The sequence below is a fragment of the Muntiacus reevesi genome, chromosome 2 (assembly GCF_963930625.1).
Source record: "Muntiacus reevesi chromosome 2, mMunRee1.1, whole genome shotgun sequence".
Classification (NCBI taxonomy): Eukaryota; Metazoa; Chordata; class Mammalia; order Artiodactyla; family Cervidae; genus Muntiacus; species Muntiacus reevesi.
This window is the reverse complement of record NC_089250.1, coordinates 233,974,416-233,997,184: the sequence shown is the minus strand read 5'-3', so window position 1 is coordinate 233,997,184 and position 22,769 is coordinate 233,974,416. Positions and strand designations below refer to the sequence as shown.

At 40.2% G+C, this 22,769-nt stretch overlaps 1 protein-coding gene across 9 annotated transcripts in view; it reads left to right on the top strand.

The window, feature by feature from the left end:
- Positions 1–22,373, top strand: part of TOX3 (TOX high mobility group box family member 3) — a 119,984-nt gene extending 97,611 nt beyond the window's left edge. For 6 of the 9 annotated variants that reach the window (XM_065920491.1, XM_065920494.1, XM_065920487.1 and 3 more), the window contains exons 4-8: positions 7,929–8,198; positions 12,266–12,493; positions 14,088–14,168; positions 19,021–19,683; positions 19,955–20,962. In XM_065920491.1, the coding sequence (XP_065776563.1) occupies positions 7,929–8,198; positions 12,266–12,493; positions 14,088–14,168; positions 19,021–19,683; positions 19,955–20,008 (1,296 nt within the window). In that variant the 3' untranslated portion in view covers positions 20,009–20,962. Of the gene's footprint in view, positions 1–7,928; positions 8,199–12,265; positions 12,494–14,087; positions 14,169–19,020; positions 20,963–21,445 lie in introns of those variants that run through there. The other 3 variants (XM_065920489.1, XM_065920488.1, XM_065920490.1) reach the window with 2 other exon arrangements.
- Positions 22,374–22,769: the final 396 nt, after the last annotated feature.

The following is a 22,769-nucleotide window of genomic DNA, read 5'->3' as shown; positions in this document are numbered from 1 at the left end:
TTTAGCCATCCACTCCAATGATTAATGTTCATTAATAGACTGGATTTCAGGCAATTGAAGAAAACAAGGAACCACTACCCAAAACATCCATTCCTTGGTTTCCTTTTTTAAAAAACAAACGACAAAGAGGCTTTTTCATCGGGTGGAGAGAGGAGCAAGTCTCAGCTAAGCACTCTGCCCATGAAGACGTGGACAAACCATCAAGACATCATTGCCCAAAGACTTTGTTGAATTGTATTTAGAGGCAACTAGAAGGCAGTGTGCTTTCTGTTAGAAGTCTGTGATCTGCCCATTCAGAATAATTTTCTCTGGTTGCAAAAATAAATCCTTGAGTACTCTTCAAATCATACTACCGTATGACTCAGCAGTCCCACTCCTGGGCGTATACCTGGAGAAAACCATAGTTCAAAAAGATACATGCACCCCATGTTCATTGCAGCAATATTTACAATAGCCAGGTCATGAGAGCATGTCCAACAACAGAGGAGTGGGTGAAGAAGTGATACATGTACACAATGAAATACTACTCAGCCATAAAAAGGAATGAAATAGTGACATTCATAGAGACGTGGATGGACCTAGAAACTGTCATACAGAGTGAAGTCAGAAAGAGGAAAACAAATATATTAACACATACGTGTGGAATCTAGAAAAATGGTATAGATGAGCTTATTTGCAAAGCAGAAATAGAAGCACAGACATAGAGAACAAATGTATGGATACAAAGCAGGGGGAGGGAGTTTGTGAGATGGATTGGGATTGACATATATATACTACTATATACAAAAATTAGATAACTAGTGAGAATCAAAAAGCATAAAATAAAGGAGCCTGGGCTTTTAGGAGCTATCATATATATTTTACTGATTTACACTTTAATTTTTATTAGAAAATTAAAATTTATGGCTTCCCTGATAGCTCAGTTGGTAAAAAGTCCACCTGCAATGCAGGAGACCCTGGTTTAATTCCTGGGCTGGGAAGATCCCCTGGAGAAGGGATAGGCTACCCACTCCAATATTCTTGGGCTTCCCTTGTGGCTCATCTGGTAAAGAATCTGCCTGGATGCAGGAGACCTGGATTTGATCCCTGGATTGGGAAGATCCCCTAGAGAAGAGAAAGTCTACCCACTCCAGTATTCTGACCTGGAGAATTCCATGGACTGTATAGTCCATGGGGTAGCAAAGAGTTGGACACGAGTGGGAGACTTTCACTTCACTAGAAAGTAAACTAAAAATTGCTTCATTCTACAAAAAATAAAAAAAGTTCATACCAATTAAAAAAATAAGTTGAGGTGTTAGGCTCTTTATACTATTTATAATTAAATCCAAGTTGTCCACAATTGATGGGTTGCCCTTGAAATACCATCAGTTAATATTTATTGGGATGAATGACATCAATAAATAGGTACCAAGCTTTGAAACTTTCAATGGCTTCCTTCTCCATTGTGAATAAAATCCAGAATGGATTGTAGACCCATTACTTATGGCCATTACTTGTTCTCCAGCTTCACGACGAGCCTTGCTTTTCCTGGGCAGTGACACGAACCTCTTCTTTGCTTATCCGGCATGTGCTCTCTTAGGGTTTCCTAAGTGGCCCTAGTGGTAAAGAACCTGCCTGCCAATGCAGGAGATTTAAGAGATGTGGGTTTGATCCCTGAATCAGGAAGATCCCCTGGAGAAGGGCATGGAAACCCACTCCAGAATTCTCACCTGGAGAATCCTTTGGACAGAGGAGCCTGGTGGGCTGTAGTCCATAGGGTCGCAGAGTCGGATGCGACTTAGCGAGTACACACGCATGTGCTTCCTTATGCCACGGGACTTTGTGCATGTTCTTCTTCTCTGCATACAATGCTCTTTCCTCTTTTCTAGCTCTGTTAGCTTCCACTCATCCTTTACAACTCAGCGCGGTGGGTCACCTCTGCAGGGGAGCATCCCCCAATTTTCCCACCTCACCTGATCTGGCTCATCCTCATCTCTCCCAAACCCATTGCATTTCGCTGTTCGCCTTGCCTACCCGGCTCCTGCCTCTTCTGGCCTCCTCATTTCTCAAGCATGACAAGCCTTCTCCCATCTCAGACTTTGCACATGCTCTTCCCTCTGGCTGGAACATACTTTCTCCTCATTTCCTAATGGACTTCTTACTCTTTAGGTATCGGCTCAAAAGTTACCTTGGAGAGGCCTTTCCTACTGTAGCTATCCTCTCCTGAATAATTTTTTTTTTTTTTTGCATAGCCTCTTTATTTTTCTACAATATTTATCACAGTTTGAATCTATTTTATGCACATATGTTCTATTTTCACAGACAGAACCTAATTTTGGACCCCTCCTTCTCTTCCTGCACAAGAAGAAGATTTCTGTTATATTTCTCTAATAAAATCACTTTCAAATGGGGCATTGCAGATTTTGTCCATCAGGGAACTTTGCCAGTGTCTGGAGACATTTGGATGTCACAGTTTGGTAGGGAGGGGAGGTTACTGGCGCCCAGTGGATAGAGACCAGAGATGCTATTAACCATTTACAATGCTCAAGATGCATTGTAAGCAAAGGATTTGATGCATCTGCCCAACAAAGAATTTTCCAGTCCAAAATGTCAATACTGCTGCGGTTGACAAACTTATCTAATATTATCAGTTAGAAGACAGAGTGAGATAAGAAGAAAGAAGGAGTTGCTTTCCAATGATGAACAATTTAGGAAATGATACAAGTGAACTCTCCATATAAAACATAATTGTATGAAGAGTCAAAAACACTACCAGCATTCAGTCCTTCTTGTTGGATGTGATAATAGCATCTCTTATAACGCAGTAGTTGCTTTGCCTTTCAGTGATCATTGGGAAATCTTTCAATGCTTAATTTTAATAAGTAAGATTAATGATTTACAAAAGCACATTGAATTTCTTAGGGCTATATCCATGATTTTACATTTCCATCTCATGTCATTGGTGGTGGTAGTGGTGGGTTAGTCACTAATTCATGTCTGACTCTTTTGTGACCCCACGGACTGTAGCCTGCCGGACTCCTCTGTCCATGGGATTTCCCAGGCAAAAATACTGGAGTGAGTTGCCATTTCCTTTTCCAGGGGATCTTCCCAACCCAGGAATCGAACCCACATCTCCTGCATTGCAGGCAGATTCTTTACTGACTAAACCATCAGGGAAGCCCTCTCGTGTCATTACTACTAGGAAAAATGGTGAGCTATTTTGAAGGAATATATATGAATTATTCTTGCCTATACTTTTTTATAGTATTAATAAATTCATTAGTCCATTCTAAATTTTGTCTAAATAGAGTCATGTTTAAAAGAATCACATGATAACTTTCTAGTTTTGAAAGATATGGGCATTGGTATATCGGTGTCTCTGGCCTGGCACATAGTAAGTGCTCAATAAATACTTTCCCACTGAGCTGACATCTTTTTCTTCTTAAGTGGAAATCCTAAGATCACAGGAGGTTTTTTCTAAAGTTACTTTTTGAAATAGAAAATGATTGGAGCTGTTAAGGATCACCAGGTTCCCCAAGGAGGCTGTTAATAATTGGTGACCCTAAAGGAACTTGAATCTCTAAAGAGATACTTTCACCATTAATCTTCTTATACTATAATCCTCACACATAGGAAGTTATTATCAGATAACAATGGACCATGGTAGATGCTAGCACATTTTGTTGCACTGATTATGTGGTTCACAGGTTACCTGACAATATTTGAGAGGTCCTTGGTGTGTGGTCCTGTGGGAGATAAGAAAGGTGGGCCAGCATTTTTTGGATTTGAAGACCACGTGGATGGCTCTGAGTTTTGGCAAGATCTTGGCCCCACCACCACCAGCATGCTTCGGGAGTGGTTTTCACACTGTCCCCAATTCAGAAGCCACCCCCCCTTTCTTTTTTTTTTAGTGAAATGAGTCTCAATTTATATAAGACAAATGAAAATGGAGTTGCTTTTGTGAAAGGCGGGTGGGACGGTCAGAGTTCAGAGCCCACCCGTCTCTCACTCTGTCAGTACAAGCTTCCACCAGTGGTGGTCCACGGCTCCTTTGCTATGTTGCTGTTTAGTTACTGAGGCAAGTCTGACTCTTTGCCACCCCATGGACTGCAGCCCGCCAGGCTCCTCTGTCCATGGGACTTAGAGAACGGTTTCTCCATCAGTCAATCACCCCAGCTACCTCTGTGGCTTAGGGGTTCCTTCTTATCCAAGAATAGGTACAATAGTATCTAATTCAGGAAGTTATTTAGAGGATTGAATTGGAAAGTGCATACTAAGCTTAGCACAGGTCCCAGATCCGAGGAAACAGACAATGCTCCTTGTCCATGAACCTTGGTTGTTTATCAACAGGAGCTCTTAGGCAACCAGGTCCATCATAAAGGTATAAATTGCAGGTGGAATTCAGGAAGAGTAGACAAAGTCAAAAAGTCTAACCCCGTGGCCCTCTGTGTGACCATGAGCTTCCTCTGAAATGGTGTACGTCTGGGATGCACCTGTCAAGTATTGATGTTCATGGGCATGGGAGTAAAGAAGGCAAAGTGACTTCTTGGTTAATGAGAAGGCTGTGTAAATTACATCCTGATATTTCATGGCCATGCCAGTTAACTGATTATTTTACCATTGGAATTAAAATGCTGTGGAGTTGCCTGCAGATATTTTTAAATAGTTAGATTTAAAGAAGTCTGAAAAGACCTTTGAAAAGTCTCTGAAAGATGTATTTGGAGGCTACAGTTAAGAAAAATATAGCATAATTCCCAGTTGTGGCGGGCTGGAAAACGTCAGCAAGCAATGGTAGAACTTTAAAAGAACATGGAAGGGTGGACAGTCTGCTCAAATTTTTGAAGAGAAATAGCTAAGAAATAGCTAGTGCCAATAAAAAGAAATTAAGACACACTGATAATGTGAAATCCACTTTTCTGATACCAGACTGTAGAAGGACTCCTACAAGGAGAATGTAGTATTTTAGGAGCGTATTGTTAGTGAGACAAAAAGAGTTAGGGTTGCTTGGAAATGTGGAGCACCTTTTTCCAGGATTCCATAGGAATTTGATAACTCAAGAATTATTAATGGAAAATATGTACATTTTCTATTAAACCCTGGCAGTTAGCCACAGACTCTTTTAACTGTTTTTGTCTCTTGTTTTTAGATTTTCCTAACTATAGTGTTTTAGTTTCTGTTTGTTTTGTTTTGTGCTTTTGTGAATGGGAAAAGTTAAGGTGCTTCCCTCTTTACCCCTCCAATCCAATCCAGTATAATGTAAGTGCTGTTTACACTTTTTTAAAGTATTTATTTATTTATTTGGCTGCATCCGGGCTTAGTCACAGTGTGTGGGACCTTCCCTTGCAGCAGACGGGCTTCTCTCTAGTTGTGATGCAACTCTGTGGAATCTTAGTTCCCCGACTAGGGATCAAATCTGCATCCCCTGCATTGGAAGGTGGATTCTTATCCACTGGATCACCACAGAAGTCCCTAAACTTTTTTTTTTTTTTTAAACAAAACTCTCTGTTTTGCCACCTGGTTTTTCACTTGCTATGTCTTGCATATCACTCTAGATTAGTGGCTCTCTCCCCACTCCAGTGTTCTTGCCTGGAGAATCCCAGGGACGGGGGAGCCTGGTGGGCTGCCATCTATGGGGTCTCACAGAGTCGGCCACGACTGGAGTGAAATAGCAGCAGCAGTAGAACTGGAGCAAGCTTGCCCTCCACGGGGCAATGTCCAGAGACATTTTTGATTGTCATGACTGGTGAAGGGAAGGAGGTTGCTATTGGCATCTCCAAGTTCAATTGCTGGGTTAGGAAGATCCCCTAGAGAAGGGAATGGCAACCCATTCCAGTATTCTTGCCTGGAGAATTCCATGGACAGAGGAGCCTGGTGGGCTGCAGTTCAAGTGGTCACAAAGAGTTGGATATGACTGAACGACTAACACACACACACAGGGTGAGACCAGAGTTACTGTAAACATCCTACAGTGCAAAGCACAGCCCCCACAGCAAAGAATTATCTGGTCCAAAATGTCATTAGAGTCAAAATGAAGAAACTCTCCTCTAGGTCAATACACATAAATCGAATTCATTATTTTAAAAAGCTTCATAATACTTTGTAGCATGATCGATCATAATTTATTCAACAAGTTTCCTATTGATAGCTCTTGGCTTCTGAATTAGTGACATTATAATATTTACAATTCATTTGTTTCTTTAAAGAGCAAAATAAGCTTTATCAGAGATATTGAAAAGAAGAATTCATAGGGTTATGTATAAAATTAGATTCTGGGTCACTGTGAGTCAAGAGAATCAAGAAAATCGGTTTCAAGAAAATCGCAGGCTCACTCTAAATGACAAGTCTTAAACGTAGTCATTTGAAAAGCCTGTCTTCATTTTTGTATTCTTTGGAATAAGAAGAAGCAAATCTAAATCCTTTTCTATGCCTCCTCAAAACAGAGAAGGCTACTTTTGAAGTGTTGGCAGTAATTTTCAGAGGAGCTAATTCTGATGGTCTCTACCTCCTCCTTATACATATTTTTACCAATTCATTAATGCATTAAGTCAAGATGGGTTAAGGAAAAGAAAACAAAGCAGGTTTAAGATGAAAAAAGTGATATTCAATCCTAAAGACATGGAATGACTTCCAGATGCCATTGACAATGTAATTCAGAATTGGAATGATCCTCTGGTTAACCACAGAGGGTTTTACAGAGAGGGTGCCCCGAAGCAAACAGATGCTTGCTCCGTGTTTCTCTAGCCCATCCTTTCTACATGGCGTATGCCTGCTTGGGAGGATAAAATAGAGAACAGCTCCTCCCCATTTTGCAGAGCTGGAGAAAGGATAATTGAACCAGTACCATGTGAAAGAAGGATGGCCAATGAGTTGGTGAGCCTGAAAGGCTTGGACCTTAGCATCACCCCTTTTCTTGTCATCAGTTTCCTCAGTAAGGAGCAAGAGCTGGATATTTCTCTCCCCTTTGCTAATAGTCCTTTATTTTCACTTAATGAAGTCATCCAGTGATAGTTCTAGGCTTCCCCGGTAGCCCAGTGGTAAAGAAATCTGCCTGCCATTGCAGGAGATCCCTGGGCAGGAAGATCCCTTGGAGGAGGAAATGGCAACCCACTCCAGTATTCTTGCCTGAAGAATCCCATGGACATGAGGTTGCCAAGAGTCAGACAGCATGCATGCACACTTGAACAAGACAATTCTACAGTGTCATAGTTGAGGCTGGATAATTTGGGCTTCGACCTTTTAACTTTCTAGCATGAGTCCTTCTAGTTAATAAATTAATAGAGACCATTATCCTGCAATAAATCAGATCTAACAAAATTGGAACAAGTCAAACTTATCTAAGGAGCTGCTGAAGTTATAAGTTCATTGATCTTTTTAATTGAGGTATTAATTAACATATTAGTTTCAGGTGTACAACATAATGATTGGATATTTGTATATATTCCAGATTTATCACCACAGTAATTGTAGTTAACATTTGTCATCATACAGTTGCAAAAAAAAAAACAAAAAACAGTTTTTCTTTTTCTTGTGATGAAGACTTTATAATCTATTGTCTTAGCAACTTTGTCAACTTAGCAAATATGTCATAGAGTTTTATTACCTACAGCCCCTAGGGTGTGTGTATTCCATCCCTATGATGTATATAGGGCTTCCCTGGTGGCTCAGCAGTAAAGAATCTGCCTACAATGCAGGAGACACATGTAGGAGATGCAAAGTTTGATCCCTGGGTCAAGAAGATCCCCTGGAGCAGGAAATGGTAACACACTCTAGTATTCTTGCCTGGGAAATCCCATGGACAGAGGAGCCCAGCAGGCTACAGTCTGTGGGGTTGCAATGATCTATTTATTTTGTAACTGAAAGTTGGTACCTTTTGACCCCCTTCCCCAACCCCTGCAAGCTCACTGATGTTTGGGAAAACTAAGAGTTTCCCATTTCTGTTGCCCCTTTAGGATCAGAGCCACACACAAGTTTCACAATATCGCCAGGATCCCTCTGTGATCATGAGGTCCATCGTCCACATGACGGACGCTGCTCGCTCTGGGATCATGCCTCCTGCCCAGCTCACCACCATCAACCAGTCTCAGCTCAGCGCCCAGTTGGGGTTGAATTTGGGAGGTGCCAGTGTGCCCCACACGTCTCCTTCACCTCCTGCGAGCAAATCTGCAACTCCCTCCCCTTCCAGCTCCATCAACGAGGAGGATGCTGACGAATCCAACAGAGTAAGTTAACTGCCTATAGTATATAGGGATCAACCCCATGTTCTTGTGTTTAAACTGCATTCACAGTATTACCTTCCTTTTTTGCATGGATGTGGAGTAGCACTTAAATTTATGATGGTTTAAATTTTTCTTAACTCTTTTATATCTGTTTATTTCTGTGGAAAGTATATTCAACTGAAACTTGGGAGATCTGACTTCTACTAATTGTAAAGCATTGAGCAAATCACTTAATAGGCTGAATTTTACTTAAATCGGCAAAGGAGAAGGCTTGTGCCAGGCTTTTCAGAAATTCTGAACTGCTCTGGTTCTAAGTTAATGTCCAGGTGGGCAAGTTTCATCTGGTCAGTTGGCTGACCTGCTGCCCCATTGGATAGTCAGTCTTGCACTTGGGTGATGTTTACTGCATAGTATGTTCCAGGGGTTTTGCCCCTTTGCTTTTGTCAGGGAAATGATACATGATTCAAATATACCCAATTTGAAACAAAAACTTAGTTGCCAGTTTGACTTTTTTGAATGCCTAGAAAAAAGCATTGTTTCATTAAAGTTACTTACTCTAGGTACACAATTACTCATTCCTCATTTATTAATTGTGGGTGGTACACCTACTCTGTGCTTGACATCTTACTTGGTTCTGGTGATACAAAGACTTATAAGGGAATTGCTGCCCCTGGGACTTCCCACTGAGAACAAATAAGAGTGTTTAAAACTAGCTCCAGATGTGATTAGTGGCATAACTGCTGTATCTGGTATACTGAGATTGTCATCGATTCTGCTTTGGAGAGTGATTTGAGGAAGACTGTATTGAGAAGGTGATGTTTGTATTAGGTCTAAGAGGATACATAAAATTTTGTGAGGCAGAAGAGAGAGGTAGAAAGAGCAAAGGAATTACATGTCCATTTATGGGTACCATGAATGGTGTGATGTGGAGGAGGAGAGAAACAGGACTTGAAAGAAATCGCTGGAATGTGGTAGCTTTTTCCTGCTGGTACTTGAGAGCTGATTAATTCTTTGCATCGAGGAATAGCATAAATAGATTTTTTGCTTTAGAAAGATAGCTTAGGCTATATATAGAATGCACAAAGAGAGGGACCAGAGAGAAGGAAACCAATTAAAACATCCTTTTGTTATGATTTGTTTCCTTTAATTTTAGCAAAGGAAGGCATACAAGAGGTACCAGATTAGTAAGACATTCAAGAGAGAGAGAATCATCCATTAAGGTTTGGTGATTGCCTGGAATTTGAAGGAGTAAAAGGTATGTTAGGTTTTAGTTTGAGAACCAGCATGGATATCAGTAAATGGAGAGGATGGAGAGTGTTCTTTTATTCCCTCCATGGGGAAGCTGAGAGTTTGGCATGGTAGGGGTTGGATTTGACACGCTTCCATTTGAGTCTAGAACTCAGTCCATTGGAGAGAGTCTAGAATTCAGTCTGTTAGAGGTAGAAGTATAGATTTTTGAGCCATCGGCACATAGATAGGAGCACATAGAAGTAACCAGAATTTCTCAGAGTGGGTAAGGAATAAGTCAAGGCCAGAATATTAAGCATCATTTATTTTTACCTTTAGCATCAGTTATGTTTAAATAGAAATGGAAGAAAAAGTGCTTAGAGAAGATTGCAAGTGATGAAAAGAGGAGGGAGTTTAGCTGAAAAGAGGAGAAACGTGGCAGGGATTTTAAGGAGGGTTTGGTCTGTCCAGATATGTTAACTCCCCACTGGACACAGAGTGGGGAAATTTGCTTAGCAGTCTCCACTCACACTCACAAGGACTTCAGCAGGGTGAAGTGGGAAATAATAAACCCAAGGGATGTGTATAAGATATAGCTGGGTTACAGCTGGCTATTACACAATTCAAATGGATTCCTTTCATTTCATTCGCATTCCCACTGATCTTAATACTTACCTCTGTATCAATCTGAAATTGTCATCTCTATAAAGAAAATTTTATGTGACTCTTAGCTTGTTCCGTTTTTAGACAGGGTCTAGGTTTTGAGTAAAGACAAGGAATCCAGTTTATCTTTTAAGTAACTTAGCTGGAAAAAAGGAAGATTAACGTTATTGTTGATTACGTCTTTGGGATAAAGCTATTTCTCCACTTTCTCACAGCACTTTGAGTCAACTATGCAAAGTTTCTTTAGGAGAATTAATTCTGAGCTTTTATTTAAACTGTGAAATTCTTCATTTTGGATTTATTCTTAAAAGGTAATGATGACTAGGGCAAGTCATGGTTGTCCAAGAAAGATGACAAAGGTTGTCAACATTTGAATGTTGTTTTACAAAGAAAGGAACTGAACTCTTATTTGGAAAATCTACACTGGAAATAGCTTTCATCTTGTCATTGGTCAGGGTATTGTTGGTGCAAACAGTGCCAAATTCTCTTCCAAGAAAAGAATAGAGTTTGACTCAATTAGAAAAATCTGTGTATATATTTTTGCCATGTGGTTAAAGTAATATTTTTCATTGAAGGAAAATTTGGCTCAAGTTGAAACTCTAACTAGAAGACATCTGACTTGTTTGCAAGTTCAGATTCATTAACTAGAATACATGTTTCACTTATTCTGAAGATTTAGAAAAAAGACTGTGGGGTCTATGGAATTTTATTTAATTGATTGTGTGAGTTATGAAAGGTGGCATTTTGGAGGAGAGGTGAAGTCCAGCTTAATACCTACTGACATCTGTAAGCTACTTGTGTAAAGTATGGGTGTGGTTATTACTCAAATAGTGCAAACAACAGGCCCACCAAGAAGGAGGTTACTGGCTTCCTAGGGTTCAGAGCTCTCAAAGAAAAGTTACTTATCAGTTTCTTCCCTATGAATTCTATTCATTGAATTAAGTTCCAAACAACCCTCTTTCAGAATGTAATGATACTCTTGGAAAATTTGAGTTAAGATTCAAGACTCAAGGCCATTAAAAGTCAATCTGTTAGTAACTTGAATCTATCTCCGTTGATCTTGCCCAGAGCTGGCTTTTAAAACATATTTTGTCAAACACTTCAGGATTCTTGATAAAGTTAACTGCAAAATTATCTCCAATATAGTCATCATATTATAATCTAGGGGATGAAGAGGGGGATAAAACAAGGTTGATGAATCATTTCCCCTGCTTCTCTGATGAGTTTGTTATATGATTTTTGAAATTAGATGATGGTAGCAGGTGAGTATTAGAGCTCAGTGGTATATAAATTTGGTAAACTATATCATTCCTATGGTTTTGATTTCAGAGTTCATTGGGAATGTGTGTGAATATCACTAGGCCAGTATTCTTGTGGCAGCCTTACTTACTATAGATAATAATAAGCATCTTATTAGTCTTCTTTTTAGCCTTGGTGATTTTAGCCTAAGTATCTACTGATGCTGCTCTTTTACAGGTTTTTTATTTTATGAAGAGTATCAATTTCCTTTCTAGCTCTAGTTAGAATTTGGACACGTTTGCATTCCTTATTATCCTATTCTTTAGCAAGTTTTTTATTATTTTAGAAAATAAAAGTGGCCTTTCCCTTTTTGTGCAAACTTAGGGATTAGAGCTAATTTCCATTTGAGTTTCTGGAGACCATTAGCAAAGTAAAATTCCAGTTAAAAAAAAAAAGAAAGCAAGCTTCAAAAAATCAATTCAGACCAATCATACATACGATGGTATGTGTCTTTGGCTAAGGGACCTCATTTAAAGTATCTGAGTATGATCAACATCCTGAATATTATTTAGGTTTACTTCTAAAACCTCTGAAAATGTAAAATATTTTGTTTATGGGTACATATGTAACACACACACATGCACACATACATACGTGTTTGGTACAAAGCATCCTGTTTTTCATTATTCATAATTGCTATTTAAAGCATATGTTGCAAATGTATTGAAGATACTTCTGGGTCTCATTAATCAATGTTCTAAATGCTAATCTCTGCCGTCCAGTTAACACTAAGCAAATTTATCCCTCCCCCTCTTTTGGTGGTAATTCATCTGTTGATGATGTTTAACAAAACCTTAAAAGAACAACCAGGGACCTGAGTAAGTCTTTCTGCATTCTCTTCAAGTACATTCTAGGCAGTGAATTTTCATCTTGCTTTGCAGGCCATCGGAGAGAAAAGAGCTGCTCCAGATTCTGGCAAGAAGCCCAAGACTCCAAAGAAAAAGAAAAAGAAAGATCCCAATGAGCCACAGAAGCCAGTGTCAGCATATGCCCTGTTTTTCAGAGACACACAGGCTGCAATTAAAGGTCAGAACCCCAATGCGACCTTTGGAGAGGTCTCAAAAATCGTAGCATCTATGTGGGACAGCCTCGGGGAAGAACAAAAGCAGGTAAGTTCAGTCAAAGACCCATCACAGCCATATAATTCAATGTTCCAAGAATATTCCTGACACCTTTTCTGGGTGAATACATCGCCTTAATATGATTGCTTCTCATGAAAGCCTTTTTCTAAGCTATGGAATTAAAAAAACACAAACATGTAACTCCAAAGTACTTTCCAGTTATCTGGATTTCTCAGTTTCCTTAAGGGGTGTGTGTTCAGAACCCATTCAGAAGAGAGTTGGAGGAGATCCAGGCAGTATCCTGCAAGCATAAACTTTTGATGATAATCTTTTCATTTTAAATAATGTAGAATTCCCCCCCCCCGCCCCACCTTGGTCACAAAGGGCACTACGGAGGGATTAGGTCCATCCTGCTTGCCTTTTTTTTGATCATCTTTCTGAACCCTAGTGCTCTCCTGGTGGGTTTCCAAACTTTGAAGCCGCCTCTGTGTGTTTTATTATGGTCAATGGGCATTTGAAATTTTATTCCATGTTCATTTGAAAGTGTGGCCATATGAGAGGCCTTGAGAGATTAGCCATGCTGGTGGGAGACACTTCCTTAGAGTCTAGCATCCTGTCTTTCCCCATGCAAGTCCTCCACACAAATGCAGAGAAGAATGGCTTCCTTGGGGCTCAGTTCTCCTCTGTCTTTTCCGTGAAATTCCAATGACCATTCATAGGGGTTAATTTCACATATCCTCACAAGAATAGACCCCTGTTAGTAGTAAGCCAGAATAATTGTTTCACGAATAGAATGGAAAACCCTTGATTTTCTTTCTTTCTCTCTTCCTTCTTTCCTTTAATCATGAACTCATTCCTACTAGCTGGTTACCTTGGGCTGATGCTACTGGAGAATCTGCCTGCTTGTTTGCACTGAGCTCCATGCTCTAGGCAGCACCCCCATCTTCTACCCTAGAAATATAATCCTAAGAGGCTGGCAAACTGCTGCATCTAACTTTTAAATCCTGGAGAAAAAAAGATAGTTGCATTTTGGTGTAACAGTTAGCCATCAGACCATTGTTTAAGAAAAGGAAGCCCAAATCAGGTTTCGTATACTGGGATTTATTTATGTAAATCACTGGTCCCACTAATGGAAATCTTTTATCTTTCACTGTTTCTGATTTTTTTTTTCTTGAAAAGAAAGATCTCCATCTTTTCTCTTCTGTCTTCACTCGCTCTCCCTGTTGTTGCTGGGTTTTCATCCTCTGATTTGTTTCAGTTTAGAAATGGGTGTGAGGGAAAGAAGACAGGATGGAGAAATTGTTAATATTCTATCATTTAAACTGTTTGCCACAAATTTCATTCTTGTTACCTTATTTACTGCCTGAACAGGAGGCCCTCAGCTGTTATTCTCATGATTTCTCTGCTGCTAGCCGAGAAATCTTTTTCTGTTTGTAATAGTAAACATCAAAACTGTGCCCCAGTGAGGGTGGCAGGGTTTGGTTTTGTTTTAATACCTGTGTGTGTGTTTTCACATTTAAAAATCAAAGCCAGAGAGACCAACTTTTTATGTGAGTTCTGTTGCAACCTAATTTGCACAGCAGTTATTTTATGGCTGAGAATGTGTATGCTAAAGGTGGTGCTAATTGTGGTCTTTTAATAGGTATATAAAAGGAAAACGGAAGCTGCCAAAAAAGAATACCTGAAAGCCCTGGCTGCATACAGGGCCAGCCTCGTTTCTAAGGTAAGAGAGCGACCAGTCTCTGCATTACAAAGTTGAAAACAGCCCTGGAGCATTGAAAACATAAATCCAGCTCCTCAAACAGATAGCACCTCAAGTAACTCATAAACTTATTTGTTCTCATTAGAGATAACTCAAATGACAGCATGAAAAATAAAGAGTTCATTCAAGCTAATGAATCCAAATTGTTTCCAAAAGATTCACTGATCTCTGCATATGTTGGCTGAAGCTATTCAGACAAATCTTAAACAGCCCTTTTCTTCCTGTCAGGGGCTGAGATCTGTGTTAATGTCCTCTATTTAAATTGAGAAGTATATTTCTCAGGCATTTTTGAACATCAGATCATAAATTCTCCAGTGGTTGCATTATTGTAATAGAGGATGTATTTTTGACCAAACTGTTCCACATCATATAAATAAATAAACCTCATGATTATTTAAAATAAAATTATGCTCCAAGTACTTAAAAAAAGAGACATGTATACATGTATTATACATAGAGTATACAATGGGCCCTGATGTATTATAAAATGCACTGGTATTCTAAAGCAAATGTCACTCTGGATTATTATTACCTTGGTCCAAAAGGAGCATGAGCTGTTACCTTCTATTTTAACATTTAATTAACTTTGTCTTTAGCCTTCCTAGAATTTAGAAAGGCTTTGGGGAGGATAATGTGAACTAACGTTTTGCTCTTGATGTATCTCCTCTGGCAAGCAGAGATTCCATTTCATTGTCTTTGTCGTGGCCTCAAAGTACCACGTTCGGCCTCAGGGCATGGTCAGTGTTGCTGGCAAAGCCATTTAAAAAGAATTTAGCCCTTTTTTCTCCTTTTCACCTGAGTTGTTTCTTCTTTGTATTAAGATCTACCATTGGCAGCTGCTCAGAACCAGATCAAGAGAGGTTGTCTTTGACAGTTCTTAGGACATTGCCTGTTTCATTAGAAAGAGAAAATATTCATCAGGTCCATAGTTAAGCCTTTTTCTGGGTCTCTGCAAGATGCACATTGAGAGATATACTGATTCTGGATGCAGACTTGCACATTGGTAGAAAACCACTGAATGTGTGGGCTATAGATGTTAAGAATTGAGGTGTATTTGATGGCTAATTAGATGGAGTTGACGTGACTAGAGTAACAATGTGCATGTACTCAAGTGGATCATTTATTCATTCACTTAGCCAGAAGCAGGTATAGATGATCTTTGTGCATTAGAGTGTGAATAATTGACCATACATGGATTTAAGCCAAGAGCCAGTAACTCAAAGTGCACTCTGGAAATTGCATCGGTGATTGGGCTGATTAGGTCTACGACTGACTTAGAAGGGATAACGTAAAAGTTTTACTTTTGGATACTAAAAACTGATTCAGAAATGTTTCCCAATGGATAGATTGAGTCTATGGATACTGGAAAAACTCTTCAATAGGATGGGATTTAAAAAGAATAAATCTAAAATTCCTTAGGGGTAGGTTTGCTTTGTTTTTGGTTTTTCAATAGGTAAGTACTGTTGTTGTTTAGTTGCTGAGTTGTGTTGTGCTCTAGCAACCCCAAGGACTATAGCCCATCGGGCTCCTCTGTCCATGGAATTTTCCAGGCAAGAATACTGGAGTGGGTCACCATTTCCTTCTCCAGGGGATCTTCCCAACCCAGGGGGCCAAACCTGTGTCTCCTGCTTGGCAGGCAGATTCTTTACCAGTGAGCCTCCTGGGAAGCCCCAGGGCAGTTGAGAACACTGTTATGCCTGATGTCCCAATCCCGGAGCAGGAAGAGAGGAGACCTCCACGACAATGCAACACGCAAAGGAAGGGAATTTATTGCTGACTCGAGTCAGGGCCCCTGCCGCAACCAACGCAGTGGTGCAGAGTCACAGAGCCCCGAGCACAAGCTGTCACACACATTTATAGGGTGCTCAATTTTCAAACATAAGCAGTAGGTAGTTGGCGCAAGCGGATTGGTTACATGTTTGCAAAGCAATTTCATTGGTCAAACACACTTTAAAACTTTCACGCACGCGGGAATTTCCAGGGGACTCTCCCAGAGGTTTACTGGGCGCGTGCTGATTGGCTGGTCTCTGGTGGCCTGTTGAGGGCAGATAATTACCCCACCATCGGGAGAAACTGAAACTTGGGCCTACTCTTAGTTCAGGGCGCCTGTCATGGCGCTAGTTATGCCCGTCTCACAAACACCCCAAATTTATAGTCAGAGACATAGCAAGCAACTAAAATGGCCCTTGGGGTATAAGTTTAGAATAACTTCAACCTGACCCTAAAGTGTGAAATAGCTGCTAATATGGTGATCTCACAGGAAGCAGCATCTAACTGTATAGTTTGGTGAGTAGACCACAACTGAAGAATTGGTTCTGTCTTTTTTGGTCCCCATGGTATAAAGAGAAATGGTGACTAACTGAAGGCCTTCTAGTGGGTTGTCTCCATGATGGTAAGGACTGAAAATCAAATCCTACTTAAATAATTAAAAGGATCATGGAAGCAAGGGTTTGGGGGCATTTGATTTGGTCCTCAAGTGTAACAGCCATCATGGAAGGAAAGCTTAAGTTTGATCTCTGTGTCCTGGATGGAGCTCATTCAAGGAGTGGGATTACAGGGAGCAAGATTTCAGCCCCAGCATTAGAAATAATAAACAAGGGTGCATCACATGTGCTTTATAACTTAAGCCTCTACATTCAGAGGGCTTCTCCGGTGGCTCAGCGGTAAAGAATCCACCTGCAATGCAGGAAACACAGGAGATTCAGGCTCATTCCCTGAGTAGGGAAGATCCCCTGGAGGCGGGCATGGCAACCCACTCCAGTATTCTTGCCTGGAGAATCCCATGGACAGAGGAGCCTGACAGGCTACAGTCCATAGAGTTGCAAAGAGTCAGACACAGCTGAAGCAACTGAGCATGCACTACATTCAGAGCCTGAACTCTTTCCCTTAAGGTGTGACTCAGCTATCACTTTTAGTCTTCAGAATAACCAACAAAATTAATAGAAGCTTAATATTAAACTGTAAAGGAGTAGAACCGGCAGGTGAGCAGGAGTCCTTCATAGCCATCTACTTTTCCATTCTCTACTAGGGGAGCATCTTAAAGGTGCAATGGCATGACTGCCCAGGTATCTAAGTATAGACTTTTCTTGTAGTTTCTTCCTTAAGACTGGCTTGGCCATTTAAAAATATCTGAGTATTTAAAAATAATGTGTCATTTACATGGAGAAAACTGTGCATATTCTACCTTGTGGGTGACTTAATGATTTTTAAAGATCATTATGAACATTTGTAGGTTTCTTCTTAACCAAAGACTTTAGAACATGACCCTCCACCCTCAAGTCATGTGCAGCCCCCACCCCCACCCCATCCCCTGAGCTTTTGTATAAAATCAGAAAATTGTCCACCAATGGATGGAGTCTTACACTGATAAGGTCTTCAAATGGAAGCCATCAGACATGGCTTTTCCTACCTCCAGTGATTCTCCATGTAAAGTCATTCCTCAAGTGTCTTCTAATAGTAGATTTTATAAATGTAAGTAATAAAAATCAAGAAATAAACATTCAAAATCATTAAAGAGAGTAGATGGCAGCTTGATGCCTCCAAGTTCCCCTGTCCCTACTCCCCTCCAAAAAACCCTAATTTTATGAAGCATAAGAAGAAAAAATAATCTTTAAAAGAAATCATTCCAATCACAGTTGCATTAGTATAATATCTTTGTGGAGGTAATTATGTGTTTTTAGTACAAAATATATGAGGCAGTTTCTCTGCATGTTGAGCTCCAGATTTTTTGTTTATAACAGGTTGTTCAGTCACATGAGAGTTGAACACTCACCACTTATCCATGATGTCTTTGATCAATTTTGGAAAACTTTGAAAATATTTGGTAAACCAAAATATTTCTAAAGTTGTAAAGTTCTTCAATTAAGTGTTTCTAAAGAATTCAATTATGTTTTTCTTATACTCAAGTAAGCACTGTTATAAATAATCATGGCTCTGATTATTGTATACAGGGCTTTGAAGTTTTCTAGTAATAGTCATTTTCTGGCAGTAGAGCTCCTTAATGAGTGAAAATAGCTAACATTTACCAAGTGCTCTCTGTAGACCAGGCACTTTTGTAAATGCTTAACAAATATATGAGTACATTTAATTCTCACAACCCCTACACAAGGTGAATACCATTAAATCCCATTTAATGGATAAGGAAACTGAGGAACAGATGGGTGAATTAACTTGCCTCAAGTCACAGAATTGTTGAGTAGTGGAGCTAGACTTGGACTCTGGCAGTCTACTGTCGTTGTCTTTCAAAATGGTTCTTTGTGATGATCTTAGTTCAGGTTTCAATGCTGAACAACTGTTACTCAAACGTGTATCAGTCATCTTTCAGTACAGTAGTGCTGTGGAACACTTGTATCGACCCAAATCCCAATGACCTACAAAGATAAGCATGTATCTCAGAGAGTGCCAGGTAACTAGCTGGGTCTTCAGATCTAGGCCAAGCCAAGGCAGCATCACCAAATCCTTCTCATCTGTGTGCAGCTGGCTCACACATACCCTTACATGGCAGTGGGCTGGCTGGCAGTGAGCTAGTAATTGAGTCTGATACCAGGGCCACATGTCTGTCATCACCTAGTGGTAGGTTCTGAAAGAGACAGACAGTCTTTGAAGCCTCATTTCCATCACTTCTGTTGACCAGAGCAAAGGTGCCAAGCCAGCTCAGATTCAAAACCTGGGGAGTTGGACTCTACCTCCGGGAGGAGCTGCCTGGTCCTCCCACAAAGCTTGGGCTCAGGGAAGCAAGAGTAATGCTGACCATTTTGATCATCCATTCACAGTCCTTATAAAAACACTCCAACCGGTCTCCCCTCAAATGCAGGCTGCCGCGGAGTCAGCAGAAGCCCAGACCATTCGTTCCGTTCAGCAGACCCTGGCGTCCACCAATCTGACCTCCTCCCTCCTTCTCAACCCTCCGCTGTCTCAGCACGGAACCGTGTCAGCCTCCCCTCAGACTCTCCAGCCGTCGCTCCCTCGGTCGATTGCTCCCAAACCCTTGACCATGAGACTCCCCGTGAACCCGATGGTCACGTCGGTCACCATCGCCGCCAACATGCCGTCGAACCTTGGGGCTCCGCTGATCAGCTCCATGGTGGGCTCGGCATCCTCCGCCCAGGTGAGCCCGTCAGTGCAGACGCAGCAGCAGCAGCAGCAGATGCAGCAGATGCAGCAGCAGCAGCTGCAGCAGCAGCAGCTCCAGCAGCAGCAGCTCCAGCAGCAGCTGCAGCAGCAGCATTTTCAGCACCACGTGCAGCTGCAGCAGCAGCAGCTCCAGCAGCATATCAGCCAGCAGCAGCTGCAGCAGCGTCTCCAGCTGCAGCAGCTGCAGCACATGCAACATCAGTCCCAGCCTTCTCCCCGGCAGCACTCGCCCGTCACCTCCCAGATCACATCCCCCATCCCCACCCTCGGGAGCCCCCAGCCGGCCTCTCAGCAGCATCCGTCGCAGATACAGTCTCAGACACAGACTCAAGTATTATCACAGGTCAGTATTTTCTAAAGACGAACGCGCGGGGCAGGCGGTTTGTGCCGCGTCTGGAAGAGAGTGGCCGTCGGAGGGTACACCCCAGGCGGCTGCAGCTCGCGGAGTCGGGGTGTGGTGATGCAGAAAGGTGTAACGATCGCGGCGGTCCTCTCCAGTGTCTATTAGATAGGCAAGAAGAACTAAACAGTGGAGCTGAAAGATCTCGAAACTACTCTGTTTTTAAACAAGAAAAGCTGTGCTCTTCTATGTGATGGCTTTTTTATTTATTCAGGCTCTACCTACAATATGTGAATCAAACCGTGTCATGAATCCTAGGACAGACTGATGACTATAATGAACTGGCCTCTCTGAGTCATAGCAAATGGCCTTATTTCTCCCGAAGTGAAGAATCCCCACTTCAAGGCGACTGGAACTTCCGAAGCCCTAAAAATAAAAAGCACAGTCAGTAACTACCTGAAATCTGAAGATCCAGTTTCATACAAACATTTGTATGACGTCAATCGTTGATGGCATTTTTTTGTCATGAAAAAAAAAATAATGTAAATCACAGACTTTTGCCAAAGCTCTTATTTTTTTCCTTAAATCTCTCCAGAAAAAAAAAAAAAAATGCAAGTGATTAGATTCAATTATTGACTCCTTTTCACTTTTTATCCATGACTTCTCCAAACCAAACCACAGTATATGTTGTAACACTATGACCACTGTTAGCCCATTCTATTCATTCCAATTAGAAGAAAAGAATGTGAATATTATATTCTGTGTTTTGAGTGACAAGTTTCAAAAATTAAAAACACTGTATTTTTAAAAGGGAAATGCACTTAAATGAAGACAGTTATTACGAAAGTTAAGATTTAAAAAAAAGCAAGAGTTTTTATTATGATGTAATACTGGTAGAATATTTAAAAGGCGCACCACATCTGAATAATCAATGTAAATATTTTCTTTCAAAGTTGTAAGTTTTCATATCATGTGTTGTAAAGTTTTCATAAACGAGGCTTTAACGTAAACACTGGTGACATAAACCATTCATTGCTACGTTGCTTATTGTGTTTTTATGCTGTTTTATACTTTTTTATGAGTTATGATAGCAGCAATTAAGTTGTTTGTATTTTGCTTAACTAAAACAAAAATGCTTTTATCTTGCTATAGAATAAACACATTTCAGTAAAAACTGTGGACTGTATTTTGATGCAACAACCAGGCAACTGTTCACTTTTCAAATAAAATGATATGTCAAATTTCACTTGTGGTTCCTTGAATATGTAGAAGATGAGGGAAATAGATCCCATACCAACCTGTTTTTAAGCCCAGGTATCTTCTATTTTTAACTGAAAAGGCGAGATTTACAGCTAAGAATGTGGATTGCATGGCCCCAAACCAGGGCCTATTAAAAAGAAGATAAACCATTATAAATAGAACCATTAATGGAATTCCCTGGCGGCCCAGTGGTTTAGGACTCTGAGCTTTCAGTGATGAGGGCACAAGTTCGATCACTGGTGGGGGAACTAAGATCCTACAAACTGTGCAGTGGGGCCAAAAAATAACAAAATAAATAGAACCATTAGTAATTATTTATAATTATCATTTTATTAAGATGCAAGGGCAAGGTAAGTCCAGAGGAAAAAGCAATCGTCTTCTATCTGGGGCTCGAACTAGCTGGCATTGTGTCTTTATTGCTATTAAAATGGATGGTGAATGCTAATTCTTAAGCCAAAACAATTATTTCAGTGCCCATTTCTTCCCCCCTTTTCTTGCTCTGTAGTGACTCCTCTTTGAGAACACTGTGACCACTATACCCAGTTGTCCTGCATGATTAATTACAGCATCTGTCCTGTCAGAAGCTATAATGAAGAGGTCTTGATAAAAATTGCAAATTACCACTGGCAACAGTCTTCAACTGCTTATGATAAAATGAAAATTAAAAACAGCAAGTGTCAACCCTGACCAGAATCCTAATCTGGAAAAAAAAAATGAGGGTGTGAGTGGTGGTATCCATGGCTACTGTGTATAAGACATTCAAAAAATAATGGAATATGGATTCCTCAAAGTTGTTGTTGTATTTCAAAGAATATTTACTGTATGTTGTGGGCTATGAATAATGAATTCAGCTTTCAATATTTCATAATCCTCTCGTCCTCTGTATTATGTACAAATATTGAACAGCAAGAGATTCTAATTATAAATTTATAGATTTCTGGCTGTAGAAAAATTTATGTCTAAATTGAAGCTTTTCATGAGATGTTTTAGTTGACAGGTATCAGTGTTCAAACAGTCTAAGAATGATGCCTAATCACATCTACAAGGGGGCAATTGTATTCCACAAAGAAATGAGATGCTTACACCAGACCCATCAGAGGCAGAGCTGATGGTAAAAGATTTTCTGTGAATTGAAACTAACATTACATAACAATAAGAACCATTTTATATTCTGTTGTGAAACCTTTAGACAAATGTCTTCAAAATTAATTGCTAAACTACATGTGACAGTAATTGTGTATTAGTTCTGTAATTGTCATTTTGAAAACCCATGAAGTATTGCTTGGAAAAAAAATGTCACTAGTGATAAGACTTAATTGCAAATGAAGTCTGTTTTCAACTGTTTGCAGTTAGAAGCAGGTGTTGTATCATCTATTAAATGATTTTTATAAATCTTGGGTTTTATCACATCTGATTAAATGTTGCTAAGCCACTGACGGTCCATTTCAAGAAAAAAATAGCTTAATTACTGCAGTTTAAAAAATTAATCACCAGGCAAAACTGTATCTTGAAAATGTCAAAAAGCTTGAATCATGAAACAAATTCCCCGACCTTGTTACCGTATTATTCTCAGGATCTGCTAAAAGCATATTATGAGTCAACTTGTATTTCATTTTGTACATAGGAATGATTCCTGTTTCTGAGACATAAGTAAGTACATGGTGTACTTGGTGTGTGGTTTTTTTTTGGTTACAAGTCAGAAATGAATCAGGGTAATGAAAAATAGGCATGAACATTATAGAAGCTGATTAGTGGGATACCTCTATACTTTCCCACTTCAGTGGTTCACGGACATTAACCAGGCGCCCCTCATACCCTCCTCCACGACA